At 37.5% G+C, this 24,601-nt stretch overlaps 1 protein-coding gene across 1 annotated transcript; it reads left to right on the forward strand.

Moving 5' to 3' along the window:
- Nucleotides 1-21,736: 21,736 nt before the first annotated feature.
- On the forward strand, nucleotides 21,737-24,516 carry LOC126597767 (ADP-ribosylation factor-like protein 8a). Its single transcript, XM_050264599.1, has 6 exons — nucleotides 21,737-21,955; nucleotides 23,031-23,112; nucleotides 23,209-23,241; nucleotides 23,409-23,530; nucleotides 23,878-24,039; nucleotides 24,133-24,516. The coding sequence occupies exons 1-6, from the start codon at nucleotides 21,918-21,920 to the stop codon at nucleotides 24,248-24,250; spliced, it is 555 nt and encodes a 184-aa protein (XP_050120556.1). The 5' UTR covers nucleotides 21,737-21,917; the 3' UTR covers nucleotides 24,251-24,516.
- The last annotated feature ends 85 nt before the right edge of the window (nucleotides 24,517-24,601 follow it).

Raw genomic sequence — 24,601 nt, forward strand, 5'->3', positions numbered from 1 at the left:
TAAAAATAACTATTGATATATTTTAAAACATAAAATAAATACATATAATTAGCATGGGTACATTTAGTAAAATTAAAAAATATGGGTATAAATACAAATAAAAGTTTTAAAAAATGGGCAAAAAAAATATATATGGGTACAAATTAAAACTAAATTAAAATTGGTACAAATTAACAAGAGTTGCAAATTAAAAATGGGTACAAACTAAAAATAAAAATATATGATTAAAAATTTAGCTAGAAATATAAATATACCATATGTAACATTTCTAACAATAAATGAATATATTTAGAAATAAAAAATATTTTTTTATTGAAATAATTAATGACGTCTATTAAAACTTAATGACTCCGAATCGAGCTGTGCTGGCCGACACCTGAAAGGTAACGAAACCATAAAATGTGATGATGTGGAAGATTGTGAATAAATTTAAACGAGTGCCTAAATACCAGAGTGCACCGGTGAGCGAGAATGAACCCATTTCACGCGTGACGTTAGAGTATAAGCAAGTACAGAAGAGTGAATTAAGAATCATACCCTTGAAATAATCTCCAATACTAAGAATCGCCACGAATTTTCGACGATAAGAAAGCTTAGCTAATAAAACCTGGAGGGTGAATACAAGACAAGGGTGAGTGGCCCTGTAAGTAAAGTTTTAATAGAAACCATGTAAAACATTATAACCCCTCACTACAACACCTGTATAGTTTTTAGAAAATTCATAATATACCACAACGCAGCATTTCATCAATAATATCAAATAATCATGCGATTAATAACTCATACTAGTACGCAAGTCGGAGTCACCTAGAGTGACCTGTACAACTTACCCATATCTCATCACATATGTCAGTTCATAACATATTCATTACATATGCTAGTTCGTCATGTACTCATCACATATGCTAGCTCGTCTATTATTCATTAAATATGCTAGCTCATTACATATTCATCACATATGTTAGCTCATCTCTTATTCGTTATATATGCTAGCTACATATGCTAGCTCATCACATACTCATCACATATGTTAGCTCGTCTCTTATTCATTACATATGCTAGCTCATCATATACTCATCACATATGCTAGCTCGGCTCTTATTCATTACATATGGTAGCTCATCACATACTCATCACACATGTCATCAATCGTGGCTAGCATATAACTCGGAGTTACCTCTAGTGACTTGTACGATTGTACTCATATTTCATTAATCATTGCTAGCACATAAATCGGAGTCACCTCTAGTGACCTATACGACACTACGCCTGCACACGAGTCGGAACCATAATAGTGGTCTGTACGACAGGACTGGGTGTAAATGTATATGCTTAAGTGCTATGATCACGTGACGAGTCACATACAAGGGATATTGGCGAAAAATGTGAAGGATATTGGCGAAAAATGTGCGTTTTGACTTTATGTTTTGGTGATTAATAATTAGTACACCGTATTATATAATTAGATATACTATGAAATGTTTTTATTTTAGATTTCATCATGGCATATCCATACGTATATTCCTTGCACATAATTATTGTGAATGCTCTGAAGTGTAAAGGTGAACGCAGGACACACAGGTAAGTTCAGGTAAGTTCAAGTAAGTATACAGTATTAGTTGAATTGATGGAGTTATGATATGACTACATTTATGTTTAAAGCAACTCCGGCACTGTCGTACAGGTTGCAATAGTAGGCGACTCCGGCATTGTCGTATAAGTTGCTTATGAGTCGTACATGTTGTATTATATGCATTCAAAGCTCATAAACATGCATCCTGGTGTTAGTGCTCCCGCCCGTGGCCAGGGTACATTCCTTCACGTAATGTTCACCTCCCGCACCATACACTTACCTTGAATTCAAGGTAAGTGCACAGGCCTGTCGTATAGACCACTATAGGTGGTTCCGACTCGTAGGTGACTCTTCACGTGATCGTAGCACTTGAACGTATACATTTACACCCAGTCATGTCGTATAGACCACTACTGTGGTTCCGACTCGTGTGCATGCGTAGTGCCGTATAGGTCACTAGAGGTGACTCCGGCTTATGTGCTAGCAATGATTAATGAAATATGAGTACAGTCATACAGGTCACTAGAGGTGACTCCGACTTATATGCTAGCCAAGATTGATGACATATGTGATGAGTATGTGATGAGCTAGCACATGTAATGAATAAGAGACGAGCTAGCATATGTAATAAATAAGAGACAAGCTAGCATATGTGATGAGCAAGGTATAAAATATCGATGATATCGGAAATATCAGTAGTCCAAAAACACGAAATATCGATGGAAATATAGGGATATTATCGATATCGATAAAAATTGAATAAAAACCACGGAAATTGTAAGAAAAACTTGGAAATTTTTATTGAAACTTTGCATGGTGTTTATTTAGTCAATTATCTATTAGTTTATCACAAAAAATTGGAAGGAAATGCATTGCATGATGGATTTAACTGATTTAAGTTGATTATATAGCGAGCTGGCAAACATTGTGAGTGTAGAAAATATGTAGTAATTAATGAAAGAAATTTAAACACACCATAATCATTTATATATAATGAATTAGTACAATATTTTACACCTTATACATTGCATAGTAAGATATGTGAGTGACTTTGTACCACATAGAGTTCCTATGAGGTTCAAAATTTTCACTATCTTTATCATCTCTATGTGTAGAGTAAGTGTATTGTGAAGAGTAGTCAGTAACCATAGCAATGACTTTCAAGAACTAAAACCCAAAATTCAATAGGAAACCGAATACTTCGGTATTTTTCGGGATTTCGGGATTACCAAACAAATGGGATTTGGAAACCAATCCCCTATCGAAAATTTCGGTATTTTTCGGGATGGTTTTGGTTTGGGATTTTTTAGTTTGGGTTTGGGACTTTTTCGGTTTGGTTTGAGATTTTCAGGAATTTTTTCCAGCCCTACCATGTAAGTGACTAAATAAAAAATAGAAAAATTAAAAACCACATGCCATTGACTAAGTAGTTAATTGACCTAATTTAAAATATAATACCACAAAAAATTTGGAATATGTGCAAATTTGTTTCTTGTAAAAAGAATTCAAAACAAAACCATATATATAAATATTTTAGCATATTATCACAAAAACATAAGTGATATGGTGGTTAAGGCGTTGAAGGAATCAAATGGGAGGGGTTCAAATCCCTTTATGCTCAAAATTGAGACTTTTTAGAAATTTTGAAGTATTTTTGGATTTCATATCGTAATATTATCGATAATATCGATATTATCGCGATATATTAACGATAATTAAAGGAATAAGTCGCGAAATATCGTTATCTAAAAAAAACGATAATATTGGCGATATTTCACCATATTTTCAATATTATGTTGCTTGGTGATGAGTATGTGATGAGCTAGCATATGTAACGAATAAGAGATGAGCTAACATATGTGATGAATATGTAATGAGCTAGCATATATAATGAATAAGAGACGAGCTGGCATATGTGATGAGTATGTGACAAGCTAGCATATGTAATGAACTGACATAGGTGATGAGATATGGGTAAGTTGTACAGGTCACCCTAGGTGACTCCGACTTGCGTACTAGTATGAGTTATTAATCACATGATTATTTGATATTATTGATGAAATGGTGTGTTGTGGTATATTATGAATTTTCTGAAAATTATACAGGTGTTGTAGTGAGGGGTTATAATGTTATACATGGTTTCTATTAAAACTTTACTTAGAGGGCCACTTACCCTTGTCTTGTCTTCACCCTCCAGGTTTTATTAGCTGAGCTTTCTTATCGTCGAAGATTCATGGCGATTCTTAGTATTGAAGATTATTTCAAGGGTACGATTCTTAATTCACTCTTCTGTACTTGCTTATGCTCTAACATCACGCGTGAAGTGGGTTCATTCCCACTCACCGGTGCATTTTGGTATTTAGGCACTCTTATGTTTAAATTTATTCACAATCTTCCACATCATCACATTCTATGGCTTCGTCACCTTCCAAGTGTCGGCTAACACAGCTCGATTCAGAGTCCTAGTAGACATTCCGGGTCGGGGTGTGTCAGTTTGGTATCAGAGCATAAGTTGGGCAATATTGCATTCATCACACACGTGATGTGAGCATTCTCGGTTCTCGAGTCTAATGTTTGAATCTTGCCACCTCTTCGAATACGGAAAATATGTTAGTTGTTTCTAAATTTTGAGCAAAAATTAATGAGTTGTCAATCTTTAGAAGATCATTTTGACGTGTGTCTCTAGATTATAATCAATGAACTTATCTACCAAGGAAAGGTGTGGAATTTGAGACTAGTTGCCCTAACGTGGAGTTAACATATCATTATTGGTGTATCGTCAGAAATTTATGGATTAATCTCATTACTATTGTTAACCGTCATTATTAAACCTGTTGAGAATAGAAATCAAAAATAGTTTTAATTCCTTAACGGTATCCAGGAGAATACCACCATTTCATTTTTTTTTTGTACTACATTAGTTTCTTTGATTCTTTTCGCACAAATCCTATTTCAATTGGTGGTCTATGCAACAACCTTTTGGAACTTGGAATTTTCTTGTGAAGCTTGTTGAATTCATAGTAGTCTTACCAATGTATAGAACCATTTGGAAAGAACTATTTTATCTATGATTTAAAGTTAACGATTATCATCTTTGCTTGGAAATCAAATGACAATTCTTTATGGAAAACGTGTCTAAAATCTTTATCAATCTTAGAACTTTTTAAATACACTTACTTTTTGAAAGGACTGAGTTTTGATAGTGGCAGTAAAAGAATTTAATCAATAGCTATGAGTGCGCTATAGGGTATGTTTCTAGTTGTAGGAGAAGGACATATTTACTCTCGAATACTTTCAGTTTGTCCTATTCTGTTTTAGTTGGAAAATACGAGTATCAATATGGAATTATCTTTAACCTATCGAGAAATGGCTTGAATGATTATAATCATTTTTCATATGAATGGAGTTGGGAAGTACCATTATACAACTTTCAGTACGAAATATTTTGTATGTATTAAGAATGTGAAAACCAATAATTATGATGCTGAACAAATGCTATGCTCATGTGCTGTTCAATTGGTGGTAGCTTTACTTGAGTGGAAAACAGTATTCTTCCAGCCTCAAAGCTTAAATTATTGGCGAGAGTTTATTTTCTAAAAATGGGCGTTGAAATCTCAACAAACAAGACACTGGTGAAAACAACTAAGATATAAGGTGGGATGTTGTTAATTTTACCCATGGGACATGTTCAAATGTGGAACTAAAACATAAATAAAATTTGAGATTCCACGTGAGATGATGGAAGAGAATTTTCAATCGAGGCGTCTCGCCTTAGGTTAGAGCGGAAGGATGTTAAGGAAAGAAGGTCCAAACTAACTGAATAACCATAGTTTCTTTTGTTTACTTTGGAGGACGATGGCACTATGAGAAAGTGACTTCTAGATCTTTATACAAGTTCAGGCAATCAGAAACCCAACAAGACTATCATCTTCGTGTATTGATACGACATTGTGTTATGTGTTTCACTTCTTATCAAATAACTTTATCATTATTCTTCCACCGTTAATATTGATCCTTTTGAGATTGGAAATTTCAGCTAGTTTTAATTTCTTGGTAGTATTGTTAGAATATCACCTAATAGAATTCTTGTGAAGTCTATTTTTATTAAGACTCAGGAAATGTCTCTTGTGGCAATGTAGTGCTAATGTGGGAACACTCGGCGGAATAACATTTTGGGAAATTACTTTTGGTCTCTGGTAGTTTAATACTTTTGTGATGTTGTCATTCGATCATCAAGAACCTTGTTAGCTCATTCTTAAATTTGACCTTGTTACTTTTGGCCTAAGACCACAACGGAGTTGTTTAGTCTTTCGGCATAATTCATTGTTTGTTTGACTCTTTTATATTTTAGTCTGCCCCTGTTATGTTTATACCCCCAGTTTCACCTTTTGGTATTAAAGGTAATTGGGTTGATTTAAAGTCACCAGCCTATTTCCCATATCATTTTGGATAGGGACAAACTGTCCAGGAGGACCACTTAGATATGAAAATTGTATATTTAGTCCAGATATCTTGTACTCTAGATTTCATGAACTTGTTTTGACCCTCAATTTCTTGAGTATTCTTTTAACCTTCTCGACTTGATTTTTCGCTCAATTAGTGAGGAATTCATAATAGATCGATTTGGCGGGCGCGTGCGCCGGTGATCAAAACCCCATGAGTGCACAGAAACCTTCCTAGACAAGTGCAACAATTATTTATCTGTTTAAAAGAGGAATTTGGACTTACGAATCTGTTGAGCCTTTTGGGTATGTTAGTCACTTCAGCTTCCCGAAAATAACACCATAGGGCCATGAAAACGGTATTTTGGGTGTCGATTATTTTTGAGGAAAAATCATTTTTCCATCTATTATATAGCATTATCATACCTATAAAGAGAATGAAGGTTTGAGCTCGAAGGCATAAAAGAGGAATAATTACATTCTAACCGCAACAGAATGCCATATTTCCCTTGGCATACATTCTAACTTGATTTCTATTTTATGTATATATCTTCTACTCCTATCTTCGAGTGTAGTATAACAATGATTTTAAATTTCAGGGACAAAATTCTTTAATGTGGGTAGATTGTGATAGCCCGTCCCTAATTTTACGATTTTATGAATTTTAAAGGCATGATTTTACGAAAGTGCCCTTAGAGACGAGGGTTTTGATTTTCATTGATCAGCGTATAGTGAGGTGTATGAAATTTTACTTTAGCGTATCCCTGAAGTATTCGACAACACGGGCTCGTAGGCGCAAGTAGAAGAGGATTTGGAGTTACGGTTAAAGTTCTACGGAACTCTAAACCGAGAAGTACTTTTATTTTGGTTATTATTTATATTATTTATATGTATATAATTATAAGTATTATTATTTTATTAGTTGTGGTGAGAATTATGGGAAAAAGAAAGATGAAGGCGTCGGGGAGGAAGAAAATAGAGGATATAAAGGGATTGGGCAAAACTGCCCAATCTGGAAAAATGAAGGAGATGAGAGAGGAAGGTGAGTGACCAACCAGAAGAAGGAAAGAAGGGAAAGGAGGGATAAAGAAAAGAAGAGGATCGGCTGGATCCCTTGAACCCGCACCCAACCCGGTTTCGAAACCGATGGAATTCCGGCATTCCGAGCCGTTTTTCAAGCGAATTTCATCCCATTTCCACCTTCAATCATCACCATACCTCTTCCCCTTCATTCTTCTATCAAGATTCGATGGAAATTGGGTCAAATCCGTGACTTTTGGCAATGGTGACATTGACGGGTTTTGTGTCAATTCCCCATTTCTGAAACAATTTCTTCCAATTGTCACCACCCATATACTTCCCTTGAGGCCTAGAGCAATGCCCAATCATTGGTTGGAACGTCGGAGTCGAATTAGGGACGAATCAAGAACACCAATTTCTAGGGTTTCGATGGGTTTTGATGAAATTGGAGCCTTTCCAGGCCAAATTGGCCTTGGTCACAGGTATAAAAGTTGTTCTACTCATTGAGATCTTCAAATATACAAATTTTGGTAATTTTTAGAGATAATTGATTTTTCCGGCTAGTCGGGACAGCCAACCGCCACCCACGACGACGCGTGGCTAAAGGGCCGCCAATGCTATTTTTAGGCTATATTTGATGCCTTGAATTCATTTTTGAGAATTGAATGAAATAGATTGATCGTTAGAACCAAAATTCTCTAAGATACGTTAATAGGCCATTATATGAATCGACGATCCGCCGTTGGATCGTCATCAAACTTTAATAGGTTATTATTCATAATATTTGAGGAATATAGGAACTTACATATTGGAAATCCAACGTACGAATCTCCTCAAATTAGATTTGTAAGTTCGTAAAATAAAATGTTAACCGCCACTTGGTTTTGGCAATTGGCAGAGATCCGACCGTTGGATTGTTCCAAAACTTTAGTATGTTATCCTAGAAGCCTAATGTGGATCCTTTGAAGTTACAAATCAGAGATCTGATTTGTAGATCTTCTAGACCGAATTACATAGACTTATAAGCGATGTAAGTTATGTATTGTATCAACGAAAATTCTGAGATATGGTTTAATAATTGGTCACATGTGCCGATCGTTTGTGACACCTCGATGTTTGTGCTAGGAAGTTGTAGCACGGACTCTAGGTGAGTGGATCTTTCCTTGCTCATCATATATTTCATGATTGATAATTCTATAAATGATTTTAAATAAAACTGAGAAATTTATGCCATGACATATATATATATATATATACATATATATATATATGTTATAAAATACTATGAGATAGTTGAGTTTAGGTTTCATCGTGATATATCCATAAGCGTATTACTATAAATGATTATTGCGAACTACGAATGGCTTGATCCCTGTTTAGGGTACGTAGGCAGTCTAACGAGACGTTGGATGCAGCCATATAAGAAATGAGATTATATAATCGAGACAATAGCCTTGTTTAAGGAATTGAGCAATGTGAGGGATATTGGCAAAAAATGTGTGTTTTGACTTTATGTTTTGGTGATTAATATTTAGTACATTGTATTATATAATTGGAAATACTATGAAATGTTTTTATTTTAGATTTCATCACGGCATATCCATACATATATTCCTTGCACATAATTATTGTGAACGCTTTGAAGTGCAAAGGTGAACGCAAGACACACAGGTAAGTTCAGGTAAGTTCAAGTAAGTATACGGTATTAGTTGAATTGATGGAGTTATGATATGACTACATTTATGTTTAAAGCAACTCCGACATTGTCGTACAGGTTGCAATAGTAGGTAACTTCGGCATTGTCGTACAGGTTGCTTATGAGTCATATATGTTGTATTATATGTATTCAAAGCTCATAAACATGCATCCTGGTGTTAGTTCTCCCGCCCGTGGCCAGGGCACAATCCTCCACGTAATGTTCACCTCCCGTACCATATGCTCACCTTGAATTCAAGGTAGGTGTACAGGCCTGTCGTACAAACCACTATAGGTGGTTCCGACTCGTAGGTGACTCCTCACGTGATCGTAGCACTTGAGTGTATACATTTACACCCAGTCCTGTCGTACAGATCACTACTGTGGTTCCGACTCGTGTGCAGGCGTAGTGCCATATATATCACTAGAGGTGACTCCGGTTTATGTGCTAGCAATGATTAATGAAATATGAGTACAGTCATACAGGTCACTAGAGGTGACTCCGACTTATATGCTAGCCAAGATTGATGACATATGTGATGAGTATGTGATGAGTTAGCATATGTAATGAATAAGAGACGAGCTAGCATATGTGATGAGTATGTGATGAGCTAGCATATGTAATGAATAAGAGACGAGCTAGCATATTGATCACTCATATATTTCATGCATTTATACCATCCATTTCTAAAGTCTTTGTGATGTTTTTGTGTTAAAATTGTGGCATTTTACCTTACCTTGTGTTAATGTACAGTTAATTTTGTTTTAGGATTAATTTCAAACAAAATGGGCTGAAAAGAAAATAAAAGACACTGAGCAACAGAAATAAATGGGACGGAAAGGAAAGCACGGCATGGAAGACATGGAATGGTGGAAGGAATAAGAAAATAATGAAATGAGAAAATGATGGGCTTGGTGCTTTGAATTGTCATTGCCCTTTGGCTAAAGGCAACGGACAAAGAAGAGAAAAGCAAAGGGGCACTTCAGATACAACATAAAAAAAGAAAGCATAAAATCATGATGAATGATTAACATACAGCAGCAAATGCATGAAGGAGGACACGGAATGAGTGGCAAGCAGAAAAGAAAAATAAAAGAATAAGAGGTGGGGGAGAGACCAAGAGAAACGAGAGGAGCAGAAAATAAAAGAAGACGACTGACAGCGCAGAAAGATAGAAGCGCAAAACACAGAATAAGAAGCAGAGAGAGAAGCACAGAAAACTGTGCGGAGAAGAAAAGAATAAAAAGAAAAAAAAGGAACGGGAAAAGAAAGGATAGAGAGAGGAGGGCGCGGCAGAAGCAACAGAAGCAGTGCGCACAGGATTGGAAGGAGAGCACAGAGGTCAGAGGCAGACTGACTGAAAAGTACAGCAAAACAAAGGAAGAGAACTGACAGAAGAAGGAGAGAGGCACGACAGGAAGGGAAGAAGAAGCTTCACTCTATTTTTCTTGGTTTTATCTTCTCAAACTCATGTTTTACATTTGGTTTAATTTGAGAATAATGTGTAACTAAATTTTAAGTAGTTAGGGGCTGTTTTGAAGCCCCGAATATGATTGTAAGTTTGTTGTGATATTTTGTTTGAATGACTTTTATGAAAGGATGAAAATTGTTTCACTACTTATGTCATTGATAAATTCTTTATGTGTTTCTATGGATGCATACATAGTGAGCATATCTAGGATTTTAATGCTATGAATATATGTTTGCCTGCCCTTGTTGAATGAGGACCTACATATGTTATAAGAGTAGCACTTGTTAATTGTGGTTAACATGTGAACCGATTTCTAGGATAAGTAAGACAACGCCAGTACTTACGATGCCTTGTGATGACTCAAACTCTTTTTATTCTTAATGATTTCTACTTGTTAAATCTATGAACACGCCATTCTAGATTGCATGTTAGGAACTAAGTTAAGTTGAAAACGCCATTCTCTTAACATACTACGTAAGAAAGAGTAATAGGTTGTGTTCTAACATTGAGCCAACTTGAGCATCTTCATCCGGAAATAAAAGGAATTTGAATGAAACATAACATGTTTGCATGATTATTTTGTGGTGGATAACAATTCCCCCTAACTCATTTTCTTAACTTGTGAATTAAAATCTATTGGTATTATTAAAAACTTGTTGAGGTCCTATTTTGTCCGATTTAATTGAAATAGCTAATCAACTCCAAAAATCCCAAAAATTTGTGTGAGCATAGCTTGGTGTGTCTAGTTTATGTTTGCATTTGGATAAGTGTAAGTTAGTCTAATAATTATTGTTCGGTGGCTGGTCAGTGGAGACAGCCACCCTGTTTTTGTGACATTTTAAGTATTTGGATAAAACAATCTTCTGCGGGAAAGACCCTTATTTTCATATGCTACAATCGACAAATTTTAGTGTTAATAAGGAAAATTAATAGGATATTTGTGTGCTACTTTGTGGTGTGCTCTTAATCCTACCACATATGTGATGAGTATGTGATGAGCTAGCATATGTAACGAATAAGAGATGAGCTAACATATGTGATGAATATGTAATGAGCTAGCATATGTAATAAATAAGAGACGAGCTAACATATGTGATGAGTACGTGACGAGCTAGCATTTGTAATGAATATGTTATGAACTGACATATGTGATGAGATATGGGTAAGTTGTACAGGTCACCCTAGGTGACTCCGACTTACGTACTAGTATGAGTTATTATTCGCATGATTATTTGATATTATTGATGAAATGTTGTGTTGTGGTATTTTATGAATTTTCTGAAAACTATACAGGTGTTGTAGTGAGGGGTTATAATGTTTTACATGATTTCTATTAAAACTTTAATGACATGGCCACTCACCATTGTTTTGTCTTCACCCTCTAGGTTTTATTAGCTGAGCTTTCTTATCGTCGAAGTTTCGTGGCGATTCTTAGTATTGGAGATTATTTCGAGGGTACGATTCTTAATTCACTCTTATGTACTTGCTTATGCTCTAACGTCACGCGTGAAGTGAGTTCATTCCCACTCACCAGTGCACTCTGGTATTTAGGCATTCTTAGGTTTAAATTTATTCACAATCTTCCACATCATCACATTTTATGGCTTCGTTACCTTCAAGGTGTCAGCCAGCACAGCTCGATTCGGAATCCTAGTGGACATTCCGGATCGAGGTGTGTCAGTATGAACCTAATTTTTCCTAAATAAAAACTCTTAAAATCCCTCGTCTAACACAATCTCAGCTCGTCTACCCTTTTTAATCTTGTACCAAACCTGTAAGGCCTAAAATGTATAGGGTGAGCGAAACCACAGCTCAGTAGGGACATAAATCTTATCAAGGATAATTGTCATGGCTAAACCAAGTGTCATACAACACGTAATCAATTATAACATGTTATCAAATATAAATTAGTTCATGAATGCAGCTTAACTTCAATTACCCAACCCATTAATATATATATAATAAAAGACGCGGACCTGCATGTCCCATACCATGCATTTTACCAATGCAGTGGTGGTGCGAATGCTCTATTATATAAACCAACCCCCGTAACTCTGTCATCGCAATTTTCGCTTTTGTTAGTCATCTTGTTCTCTTGGTTACTAGAGTCCCCACTACGTCATACCATTCTTATAATTTCACTTTTGCCACCCTTGTTAGTCTCTATGAGAGTCGAACTCAACCACACAAAAGATAATTCTATCCCAATCTCAAATAAACCAATAAATCCTTCCACTCCAATATGCAATGACATATGCATATAATGAACATTATCATGATTAATAACATGAATATTGTTGATGCACAAAATCAGTGGGGACATTGGTACAACAGAAAGTGTCAAGTTTGTGACCTTTGTTAGATTGCTCCGGTCACTAGTGTGGATAAGTATGTAAATGGATAGGGACAGGGAAGCAAACACAAGATGTGCGTGGTTCACCCAGATTGGCTACGTCCACGGAGTAAAGAAGTTCTCATTAATTGTGAAGGGTTTACATAAGTACATAGGTTCAAGCTCTCCTTTAGTGAGTACTAGTGAATGATTTAGTACAAATGACATTAGGAAATATTGTGAGAGAATGATCTCTATTTATAGAAGAGAGTTTCTAGTTTCATTCTGACATGGACACGTATCGTGTTGTGATTAGCTTCTGATGTTGACACGTGTCGTACTATGATTAGCTTCTGATGTCGACACGTGTTGCGTTGTGATTGGCCTCCTGGTTGGAGGGAAACTCTTCTGGGTCCTTGACGGTATAACGTTGATCGGTGCTCAGTAGTTTTAAGATTGGTTAAGTATGGTATAAATAGTGCTCCCCTAAGTTCTCGAGTGAGGGAAACTCCTCAGTTAGGGACTTGCAAGATCCAAGCCATTGAGTAATCACGAAACTTCTAAGTACTGAAGTGTTGTATCATTTTCACTTGCCTTATCTGTCTCATATGTGATGTGGCATCTTCTCTGGAAGTAATTTTCCTCCATCTATGGGTGGTATCTTTAACTGATGAACATGCACAAGGTAATGTATCAATTTTACTTGAAACTTACTTGTAGTTTCGGGCTTGGTCAAGTGCGATACAAACCCTATAGTAGGAGTCCCCCAAGTCGCCGAGCTAGGAGATTTGCCGAATGAATTAACAGACAAGGTAAGCAATCAGACTTCCAAGTAAGCAACCTGGATCGAAGGTTCGATTTTGGCTTCCGGTTGATTGTTCTTCTTCTCATTGTGTCGTAAACAGCAACAAGGATAAGGAGAAGCAAATGGAGAAGAGATGATATGAGATACTTTTGCTTTTGAAGAAGTAACTTTTCACATGCTTATTCTTGAACTGAGCTGGAGGGTTTTCTGGTTTCCTCCAGAGTATAAGGCCGACTCAAGAATTTGAGGGTCAAAACAAGTGCATCAAATCTAGAGTACGTTCAACCTTGATGATATGGGATACTTTTTCTGTTGACAAAACAGTGGATGTATCGACACGTGTTCTGTTACGCTTGTCTCCACATGCTTCCTTGTATCCTTCTCACTTGCCTATTTGTTCCTCAAGCAGATGTGGTATCTTATCTGGAAGCATAAGATGTTGAAGATGAGTACTCGAGAGTAATGCCAGGTAAGTAATCAGGCAAGGGGTTCTAGGCAGTCAGTTCCTGACTGAAAGCTTGATTCCAAATGCTGACTGATTGCTCCCTTTCTCCTTGTCTTGCAGGTAAGAACAAGGCCAAAGGAAAAAATAGGGAAAAAGCGTGATATGGGATACTCTTGCTTTTAACCCTGATGATATGAGATACTCTTGCTCTGGTATGGCTTTTTTGCAGAGATATTATCGGGAGGAAAATAAGCTGAGTATTTTGAGAGACTCTGCTGAGAGTACCTTCTCGGATGTGAAGAAAAGTTGAGCATTTTTTTTATTTGCAGGTCTACCTGGCTATGAAGGATGGAGGTCGACATATATAAGAGTCTCCCTAACAACAAGTAGTAGTGCTATTCTTTTACCCATCTTAGTCATAACAATGTAGTGAGAGCTGCAAGCTTCACGTGTTTTAACTTTGTCAGAGCACTTTGAAAAAGTGGTCTGTGGTATCTGGAAAGTTGATGTTGCGTGTGAAGATTGCAGACAAGCTTTATCCAAGGAAATCTGGCTCTTGAAGTTCTGAGAGCGATGCCTCTTCGGTTTTCGAACAAGCAATCTTGTTGGGGATATGGCTCTTGAGATTCAGAGAACGGTGCCTCTTCGATTTTTGAGAAAGCAATCCTGTTGGGAGTCTGACTCTTGAGATTCGGAGAGCAGTGTCTCTTCGATTTTTAAAAAAGCAATCATGTTGGGAGTCTGGCTCTCGAGATTCGGAGGACGGTGCCTCTTTGATTTTTGAGAACATAATCCTGTTGGGAGTCTGGCTCTCGAGATTTGGATAGCGGTGCCTCTTTGATTTTTGAGAAAGCAATCTTGTTGGGAGTCTGACTCTTGAGATTCGGAGAGTAATGTCTCTTCGATTTTTGAGAAAGTAATCATGTTGAGAGTCTGACTCTTGAGATTCGGAGAGTAGTGTCTCTTCGATTTTTGAGAAAATAATCCTGTTGGGAGTCTGGCTCTCGAGATTCGGAGGGCGGTGCCTCTTCGATTTTTGAGCACATAATCCTGTTGGGAGTCTAGCTCTCGAGATTCGGAGAGCGGTGCCTCTTCAATTTTTTAGCAAGCAATCTTGTTGGGAGTGTTTTCTCGAATGTGAGTAAAGGTTGGGCATTTTTGCCAGTTTGCCTTGCCATGGAGCACGGAGTATGACATACATTAGGACTTTCTAGTTATCAAGTAGTGGTGCTGTCCCTTTACCCTTGTGAGTAATAATAAGGTAGCTGGACCTTCAAAATTTATGTGTCTAACCTTTGTCAGAGATCTTTGGCAAAGTTATATGTGGTACCCGATGAGCTGATGTTGCGTGTGGAAAGTGGTGCCTCTTCGGAATCCGGAGAGTGGTGCCTCTTCGATTTTTGAACCAATGACCCTATTGCCCTTTCTTGTATAAGGGCACCAATTGTGTGCAAGAAGTACATTCAGAGAGTTATTGCTTGTAGGAATTTTCCCCTTACTTCAGAGATTTATTGCACCTCATTTCTCCTTTATCATTTCTGAGAATGTCTGGCCTATCCGACCGTCGTTTTGACTTGAACTTTGGTAAAGAGGTAGCCATGCCTTCTCAAGACAACATATGGCGCCCATCCTTCTTATCCCCTACTGGTCCTCTTACCATTGGGGACTCTGTGATGAAGAATGATATGACTGCTGTGATGGTGGCCAAGAACATTCTCACTCCCAAAGATAACAGACTACTTTCCAAACGGTCTGATGAGTTGGCTGTTAAGGATTCTATGGCTCTCATTGTTCAGTGTGCAAGTTCTATGTCTAATATAGCCCAACGCCTATTTGCTCGAACCCGTCAAGTTGAATCATTGGCGGCTGAAGTGATAAGTCTCAAATAGGAGATCAGAAGGCTCAAGCATGAGAATAAACAGTTGCACAGGCTCGCACATGACTATGCTACAAACATAAAGATGAAGCTCGACCAGCTGCATGAATCTGATGGTCAGATTTTACTTGATCATCAGAGGTTTGTGGGTGAGGTTTGGCCTCATAGTCATAATAGTCGACGGTACGTTCACCCATGGTTGTCTTGATACGAACTTTTATCCCTCTTGTTGTAATAGGCTTGCTGAGAGTAAAAATCCTTCATCTTACCAAGAGACAGATACATTTGGTGACTTAGCGAGTAGCTAAATAAGGCAATAGATGATGCAATGGGTGTCTGAATGGCCAAGATCTCCTCACTTGGTAGAACTTGACTTCCACTTCCCACTTGTTGATAGGGGTTAACCATATAGGGGTTCCCTTGGTATGTTCTTGCTTTGGCGGAGGCGTGGTTGTAAGCATGTGCCATCACTTCAGAGTAAGTCTTCCAAGTGTTGGCATTGATCATGTACTTGAAGAAACAATCACGTAGGCCTGCCGTGAAGGCCTTGAGGGTGATCTTGTCATCTGCCTCAGCGCAACGAGAATACTCATGGCTGAAGCGACCGGCATACTCTAGTAGTGACTCGTCCGACTTCTGGCGAATAGTGTACAAGTCATATGTAGAATGCAAGCGATCGATCTGGAAGATGTGTTGAGAAATAAATAGTATTCTCAGTTCCTCAAATGAGTCTATTGTCTCAGGTGGAAGACGGCAATACCAATAAGAGCTCCGTCAGAGAGGGTGGAGGGGAAGAGAAAACATCGCTCTTCGTCGGTGTGTATCCGATATGCCATGGTGGACTTAAAGAGGTTAAGGTGTTCAATTGGGTCTTCCCTTCCAGTATATTGTTGTAAACCAAGCTTTTGTTTTGTCTTCACTTGAAGGGGGTGTCGAGAATCCTCTTTGTGAGAGGGCCAGGCCTGGGTTGGTTCCAGTCAGGTATCTCGGCCTGACGTTCGGCCTTCAACTTATTTACTTCTTCAAGGAGTTGTAAGACAAGGGGGTCCTGAGTGGAGCCATGTGCCACTATAATTTTCTTTCGTAAGTCTCCATCGCCTCTTAGAAGTAGGAAAGTTTGAGCAAGGGTGTGTGGTTTTTTCTTGGACTCGCCGTACTGACTTCTAGGGTGAGTTAGTCAGAATACCTCAGAGTCCCATGTACCTTTATGTTCCTATGGGACCTGTTGTTCATTCCCTAGATTGGCAGCAGGCCTAGGTCGTAGAAGGGGACCGAGTCTTTCAGAAACCCTTGGGTCATTGATTTTCAAGCATATGTAAAGGGGATTCTTTCGACGTTGCTTTAGAAAGTTTCGGCAGTCACGATAAACGGCTTTCGATCTTTCCAACCCTTCTGCAATGAGGTGTCTTCCTCCACTTCTTCTACTTCGGGTCGAAGCATCTGGGTTGAAAGAAGTCTTATGTTGATCAATGTTTTGATGATTAGCTCGCTCCTCATTAGGGATACCTATGTCAAATGGAGGTGACCCTCCGTGTTGGGGGGTACCCAGATGATGGTTAATGTCCACAGGGGCAACGAGCTCGCGTGTTTGAGTACACCTAGTTTCGTGGGGCGTCTCAAAGAGCTTCTTATACTGCTCCTGGATGACCTTATTCTTCATTGCTATCTTGTTGTTCTGAGCTTCTAGTTCATCGACTTTAGCTTGAAGAGCAACCCTTTTTCCTTCATTCTTTCGTTGCTTCGCACTAGGTGCAAAAGGGGTGTCATTATGTGTGATGTGGCTTCCTTCACTCCCCATGTTGGAGAGGGATGCCTGGTCAAAAGAGAGTGTATGAATGGTGGAAACCAGCTTGGCAAAGCTGAAGAGAGTGGGAATAAGTGTCGTTCCCACAGACGGTGCCAAATGTTGATGCACAAAATCAGTGGGGACTTTGGTACAACAGAAAGTGTCAAGTTTGTGACCTTTGCTAGATTGCTCCGGTCACTAGTGTGGATAAGTATGTAAATGGATGGGGATAGGGAAGCAAACGCAAGATGTACTTGGTTCACCCAAATTGGCTACATTCACAGAGTATTGGAGTTCTCATTATTTGTGAAGGGTTTACACAAGTACATAGGTTCAAGCTCTCCTTTAGTGAGTACTAGTGAATGATTTAGTACAAATGACATTAGGAAATATTGTGAGAGAATGAACTTTATTTATAGAAGAGAGTTTCTAGTTTCATTCTGACATTGACACGTGTCGCGTTATGATTGGCTTCTGATGTCGACACGTGTCGCGTTGTGATTGGCCTCTTCGTTGGAGGGAAACTCTTTTGGGTCCTTGACGGTATAACGTTGACCGGTGCTCAGTAGTTTCGAGATTGGTCAAGTATGGTACAAACAAATATCATATTCCAAAATACACAATTATATCAATTATAGAGATAAGATCAAGTATAACACTTATTCCACAAAGCTTAAACAAGAAAGACACCCCAATGGTGATAAGTTCCCCAAGAAACCCCTAGCTCGATTCCATAAAGCTAAAACGAAGATCCAAGACACTACTGCAATAACTAAACTCCACGTACTTAAACAAGCTCCTTAATCACTCCCAATACCATGTATTTATTTTCTAAACTCTCTCCACATAAACACACACACACACACACACACACACATAATATACGTGAATCGCATGCACAAGCATGCAACAATTTGCATAATGTAAAAGAATGAAGTGAAAGCTTCTATTTATAGAGAAATGGGCGGCTACCCAAACGTAGTGGCCAAGAAAACTTAACCATGAAGTGAACTATATTAATATAATACCTATATACAGATAGACACAAAAGATGGCTCTTATCTTGGTAATCGAAACAAAGGAAGAGGTGTAAATAAGTGATGGAGGTGGCAGTTGGGAAGGGTGCTTACAAGCACCTCAAAATGCAATCCAAAAAATACTATAGATTGCTATGAGCATGGTCATGCCATGTTAGAAGTAATAACTTGACAAGTGTAACCGTGTAAGCTATGAGATGGAAAAATGAGATAAGATAAATGAAGTGAAGATAGGTGAGAAAATGTTGTAGGTTCAAATAAGTAAATAACTATAGATATTACTTGCTCAAATAATATAAAATTGTAATTAAATATAAATAATACATTTGTAAAAACAAAAAAAAGGCAAAAGTTTTGAAATACGGGTCATCACACTACATGAAGCCACTTGTGAATGCTTCTGGCTGAGAGCAGTAATAGAACATATTCGAAGCAAATGCCATATTTTTTCTGTCATTGACATCCTAACAATGATTTATGAAGATAACGCAGATTGTATCGACCCAATCAAGAAAGGATACATCAAATGAGAAAACACCAAGCATATTGCATCAAAATTCTTCTTCTCACATTAGCAACAAGAGCATTAGAAGATTGAAGTCAAGCAAATACATCCCAGGATAACTTAGCCAACTTCTTAACAAAGCTACTAATGAAGTCGACCTTTCAGAAGCTTATTCAAGGAATTGATATGCATAAATTGTCTGATTTGCAATGCTTGTAGTTTTCATTTGAGAAGTTTTATCAATTCCAGGGGAATACCTAGAAGTATACTCGCTTGACCTAAATGTACCATTTTCCCTACGATTATGAGCATCTTTGCCTTTGAGTTTTTGCTACCTGACAAGTTTTTAACGAGGCACCTATCTATGGGATGGTCATACCCTTATGTGCTTTCTACTTATGTCATGAAGGCGTTTAGTTTTAACTTAGTGCAAATTCTTATTTTTCTCCTTAGACTATGAGTTTTTACCTTACCTTGGATTTTACAGTAGCGAGATTTTGTCAGTTCTACTTTTAATGGATTCCTCATTTGTTTTGAGACTCGCATTTGCTCAATGTGCCGACTAGACAAGAAGACTTTCATCAATTGCTTCTACATCATCCATGAAAATCTGATACGAAATCTACTTAAGTATCTATACACTCTAGGGGAGTGTTGTGACATAAATTCTAGCACATGTGTGTAAATCATTAGTAGACTATCTTTAGGATACTAGAAGATATTATCCCTTTATGATCATATTATTTACAAGGTAAGTAATCATTTTCAATTTAATATAAAAGCCACAGACAATGAGAAATACACATTTCAAAAACTCATCAACTCTCTCTTATCTCTCTTTGCTGCACTTTCTCTCTCTCATTTCAGAGAAAATAGGCCACAACAATATAAGATTTAAAGAAAAAAATATTGATAATAAGTTAATAAGGAATGGCTTCAAAGAAAATAGACCACAATAATATAAAATTTAAAGAAATCCTCGAATTCGAGTTAGGATTATCTGGTAAGATTTGTATGAATCTCGGTCAAAATCATGACGGGGACAACTGTTGGTCGTTGGGGATGGCAACCGTGGTGGCTGGGCATGATTGCAGGTCATGCGTCATTTTTGGCAATGGCGATGTAGTTGATGATGTCGGGTTTCTGGGGGTGGACGACGTTGAAATGACGTCGTGGGTTTTGGGTTTTAAGGAAGCATATGTGCTCTAGCTTGGGTTTGCGGCTCGGCTCAGCCACACATGCCTCTGACCTGGTGCTGGCAGCTCGGGGTTCGGCGACGCGGCTCGAACCGCTGCTCGCAGGGTTTCCAATGCAACCCTATTTTTTTTTTTGAAAAATTTATATAATTCTATACATATTCAATAGAAATTCACATAATCCAACAATTATGAATATAATACATGAACAATTTATGTAGAATCTAAAACTCATAAGCGTAAAGTTAAGTTATGCATTATGGTGAATGTTCTTGATATCAGAGTTAAAGAAATATTGAGATGAAAATCGTTATTTTGGAAGAACCTGAGTGCATGATGATATTGATGAACTAGTTTGTAGCAAAAAATTTCACGTCAGATTTCTTAGCGCAGCGGATGAGCGTGCTGATAACGTGTTGTGGTCTATTTAATTAACAAGGAATATAGGGTCATCAAAGAGAAAGTGGAGAAAGTGTAGAGGTTAAGATGTTGTTATCCTTCTACACATTGCCTTTATTCATAGTAGTAATGAGAAGAGGAATTACTTGTCGTCCAAGGTCTTTGAAATCATATACCAAAGCCGATGAAGTAAAAGTCTTAGTGAACACAACGAATTTGCATTTAAAGCATAAAATATTTAACTTTTACACAACAAAAATTTAGTCATTTACGTGAAGTATGCTAACAACCATACCAAAACCAACAAAAATATGAGGATCAATCATATAACGACAAATAATTATTCCTTTCAATTAATTTACATCTAAACATGACATAACAGGCTAAAGAACCCTAAAAGGGGCTCATATTCTAGCACATTAGAAGGGTAATATCAACCAAGGTATCTTAGGCAAAGCATGATAAGCTGAAGGTGATTTCTGCAGATATGAATAACTATAAGAATTGAGGAGAAAACAGATAAAGATGAACACTCACAAATAAATAAAGTTGGTAGAGATATTTATGAACAAGAATTGGAAAGAGAAGAAAATTAAGCTTTCGGAGTTGAGAAAAATACAATGCTTTGATTTTGGATTTTTAATTTTTCAAATGGTGTAAAGATAAATTTACAAATTGAATTGGGTTTGTAAGGATTTTTTTTTTACCTTAACACAAAAACAAATAATTACCAAAAAAAAGCACAAAACACAAACAGAAACAAGACAACTCGACGAGGTGGGTTCCTACCTATCATTCTCTGCCACTCGAAAGTTCCTCGACATCAGCCTTGCTGTACAAAGGGTTGATTCACTCTACAAACACTCTCCATACCCATAACCGTTCAACCAACGATTTCCTGCCACGTCAAAATGAGCCAGCTTATTATTGGTCTGTATTGGTCACTCCCAACTACTGGCATTACGATAGCAACCCTTCCTAAACCGTAGAGATTCATCTGATTGGTCCTAATAAAAGGAGCGCGCGGCCAGCGATTGTGTTTGTTGTAAAATGAATCTCAACCGTCCAAACTACAGGGTACGACCGTACTCGTGGACGGTCAGGATTTCACTAGACATTAGACAAGCAAATTATTCAGAGATTGCATAGAGATAGAAAACAAACAAAAAAGAAATAATTCGTATTTATGAAGGAGGAGTGGTAATCGGTAGAAGAAGAAGGAAGACGAAGAAGCTAAAGGCTCGATTTGGGGGGAGGCAGAGTGATTGTGTCCTTCAGTTCTCTCTCTCTCATCCTCTTTCTCTCTCTAAGCGCCGAGAAATCAATATTCGTCAATGGGTTTGTGGGAAGCTTTTCTCAATTGGCTCCGCAGGTTAGCCCTCCTCTATCTCTCTTGTTTCGGTTTTCAATTTGTTGGGGTTGTTGTATGATCCAGTCTTGATACATTTGTTCATGGAATTTAGATTTTTTTATTGTTTTTTACATGTGCGGAATGTACAGGAACTTGGTTCAAAGATTTTACTTTTGTTTTGGGTTTGAAAGTAACAATTTTTATAGTGGGATTTTGATTTTGATTTGAATTTGTTGGGTTGTAAGGTTTAAATGCATAGGTTGCTTTTGGGTTTCATAAAAAGATGGTGGAAAAGAAAACCCATAAAAAAGAAGCTCAAAGTGGTTTCCTTTTGCTTTTTAATTTTTAGTTTTTGCCAAACTTCTTTTTTTCTTTTGCTATATTTTGCCTTGTGGGTGAATGTAAGTATATACAGTATATTCTGGATTGATTGTCCCTAGCAATGATTGCTGCCTGTTTATTGATAAGATATGTTTTTGTGTGTATTTCTGTTTATTTGGGTTGCTTTTGCCTTGCGTTAAATTGCTGAGTTGAAATACGCACAATTCCTTTCCTAGGAGTAGAACAATCATTTGATTAATAGGGAAGGGCCAAAATTCATTCTAGGCTGCCCGACCCGGCCTATAAGAGGGAAACTTGAATTTAGCTGCTAAAGGATTGGTAAAAGGAAACGACGATGTGGATTCCTAATGTTGCAGAATGTTAGAAGTTAGGAGATATTTTAGATTTAGCGATAACTTGTTTTGAATAATATCACTCACTATATACCAAATTGTATGTATATGTTATTTTGATCTTTCTTTGTCAAATTTTAACGTATGTTCGTGACTTACGCTTCTCTCAATCGGGAAACTTGTGTATACGATACTGTGTAGTTGTGGCTTGTGTTGAGACGTTGAATGAAATATAGAACTGCAGATGTATTAACTTTCTTGCTGAGCTAATTTTTTTTTCCTCTTTGGGTTGTGGAAATTGCAATTAGAACTTTTTGAGTGGTTATTGCAACATTGGGCGTTCTATATTTGTATTAGTTTATCTGACCTCTATGTCAGTTGTTCACACTGCCTGTGCTTACGCTATCGTCATGTCATTACAGCCTCTTTTTTAAGCAGGAAATGGAACTATCTTTGATAGGACTTCAGAATGCTGGGAAGACTTCTCTTGTAAATGTTGTAGCGGTAAGTAAATCAGCACAATGACTTTGAATGGGTGTCTCTTTCCTTTCTGTCTACTTGTTTGGCTGATGTGTTGAAAACTGTATTTTCTGTTTTCAGACGGGTGGATACAGCGAGGACATGATCCCTACGGTAAGTTATCTTTATAAAAGGGTTATAATTGCCACTACTCTTTCTTATAGACAATATTCTTAAACCAGATATTTGTACCTCTTATGAAGAGCTTCATCCATCCAATGTCTTTCTAGTGGGTGAATTAGTTAATTAATGACAATGTGGTCATCTGATTCAATTTTCAGGTAGGATTCAATATGAAGAAGGTGACCAAAGGGAATGTTACAATAAAGTTGTGGGATCTTGGAGGTCAACCCAGGTTTCGCAGCATGTGGGAGCGATACTGTCGTGCCGTTTCTGCTATAGTGTATGTAACCAATTTTCTATCTCAATTGATTTTACATTTTAAATAAGTAAAAACTTTAGTTGCAAAACGAAATTGCCTTTGCATGTTTGTTAATATTGTATACCTTTTCCCCAACCCTTCGCCTTTCTTTGGTTGAACAAACCCAATTTGTTCAGCAATTGATTTCTTTTGTGTGTCAAAGACCATTAGCTGATATTCAGATGTTCTGGTTACCGGCTCATGTTTGTTGGTAGGCGAGTGTCAATGATTCAGAATAGACATTGACTAATGATTAAGCTGAGTTGATCCTTGTATCCTTGTATTACGAAGACTTAAAGAAAAGTTGTGCAACTTCTTGTTTGCTGCAGTTATGTTGTTGATGCTGCGGATCCAGATAACATGAGTGTATCAAGAAGTGAGCTTCATGATTTGCTGAGCAAAAACTCACTAAGCGGGATCCCACTACTGGTTCTCGGAAACAAGATTGACAAGCCGGGAGCTCTCAGTAAACAGGCATTAACTGATGAAATGTAAGTCCAATTATGCTTTTATTATTGAAACTTTCCAAAAAATAGAAAAAGACGTGTTGTTTTGGTACTGATCATAGCATTCTGCTGGTGCAGGGGACTGAAATCGATTACTGATAGAGAAGTTTGTTGCTTCATGATCTCATGCAAGAACTCAACCAACATCGACTCAGTTATCGATTGGCTTGTAAAGCATTCGAAATCAAAAAGCTGAGAGATGGTTTTGCCTCTCTGCTTTTGATTTTTATAAAAGAATTCTTCGCGTGCGGGGTGTTGGTGGCGGGATTCACTTGTTTGATTAACTTGATTGCTGATTATTTTGTTGTTGTACTGTATTCTACTGTATCGTTTCTTCTGACTGGGGACGATCTGGGGTTGTTTTGGTCTCCTACATTTACATATTGGAATTCATGGAGGTTTTGGAGACTAGCATTTTTCGTCACAGATTTTGCAATCATAATAAGAGGATTATATTTTTCATTTTAAGGTTAATTAAAATAAGAGACGTTTTCCTTCCCATGACGCCGTTATCTCATCTCACCATTATGTTTTAAACGACAAATCC

Source organism: Malus sylvestris, chromosome 2 (assembly GCF_916048215.2).
Source record: "Malus sylvestris chromosome 2, drMalSylv7.2, whole genome shotgun sequence".
NCBI lineage: Eukaryota > Viridiplantae > Streptophyta > Magnoliopsida > Rosales > Rosaceae > Malus > Malus sylvestris.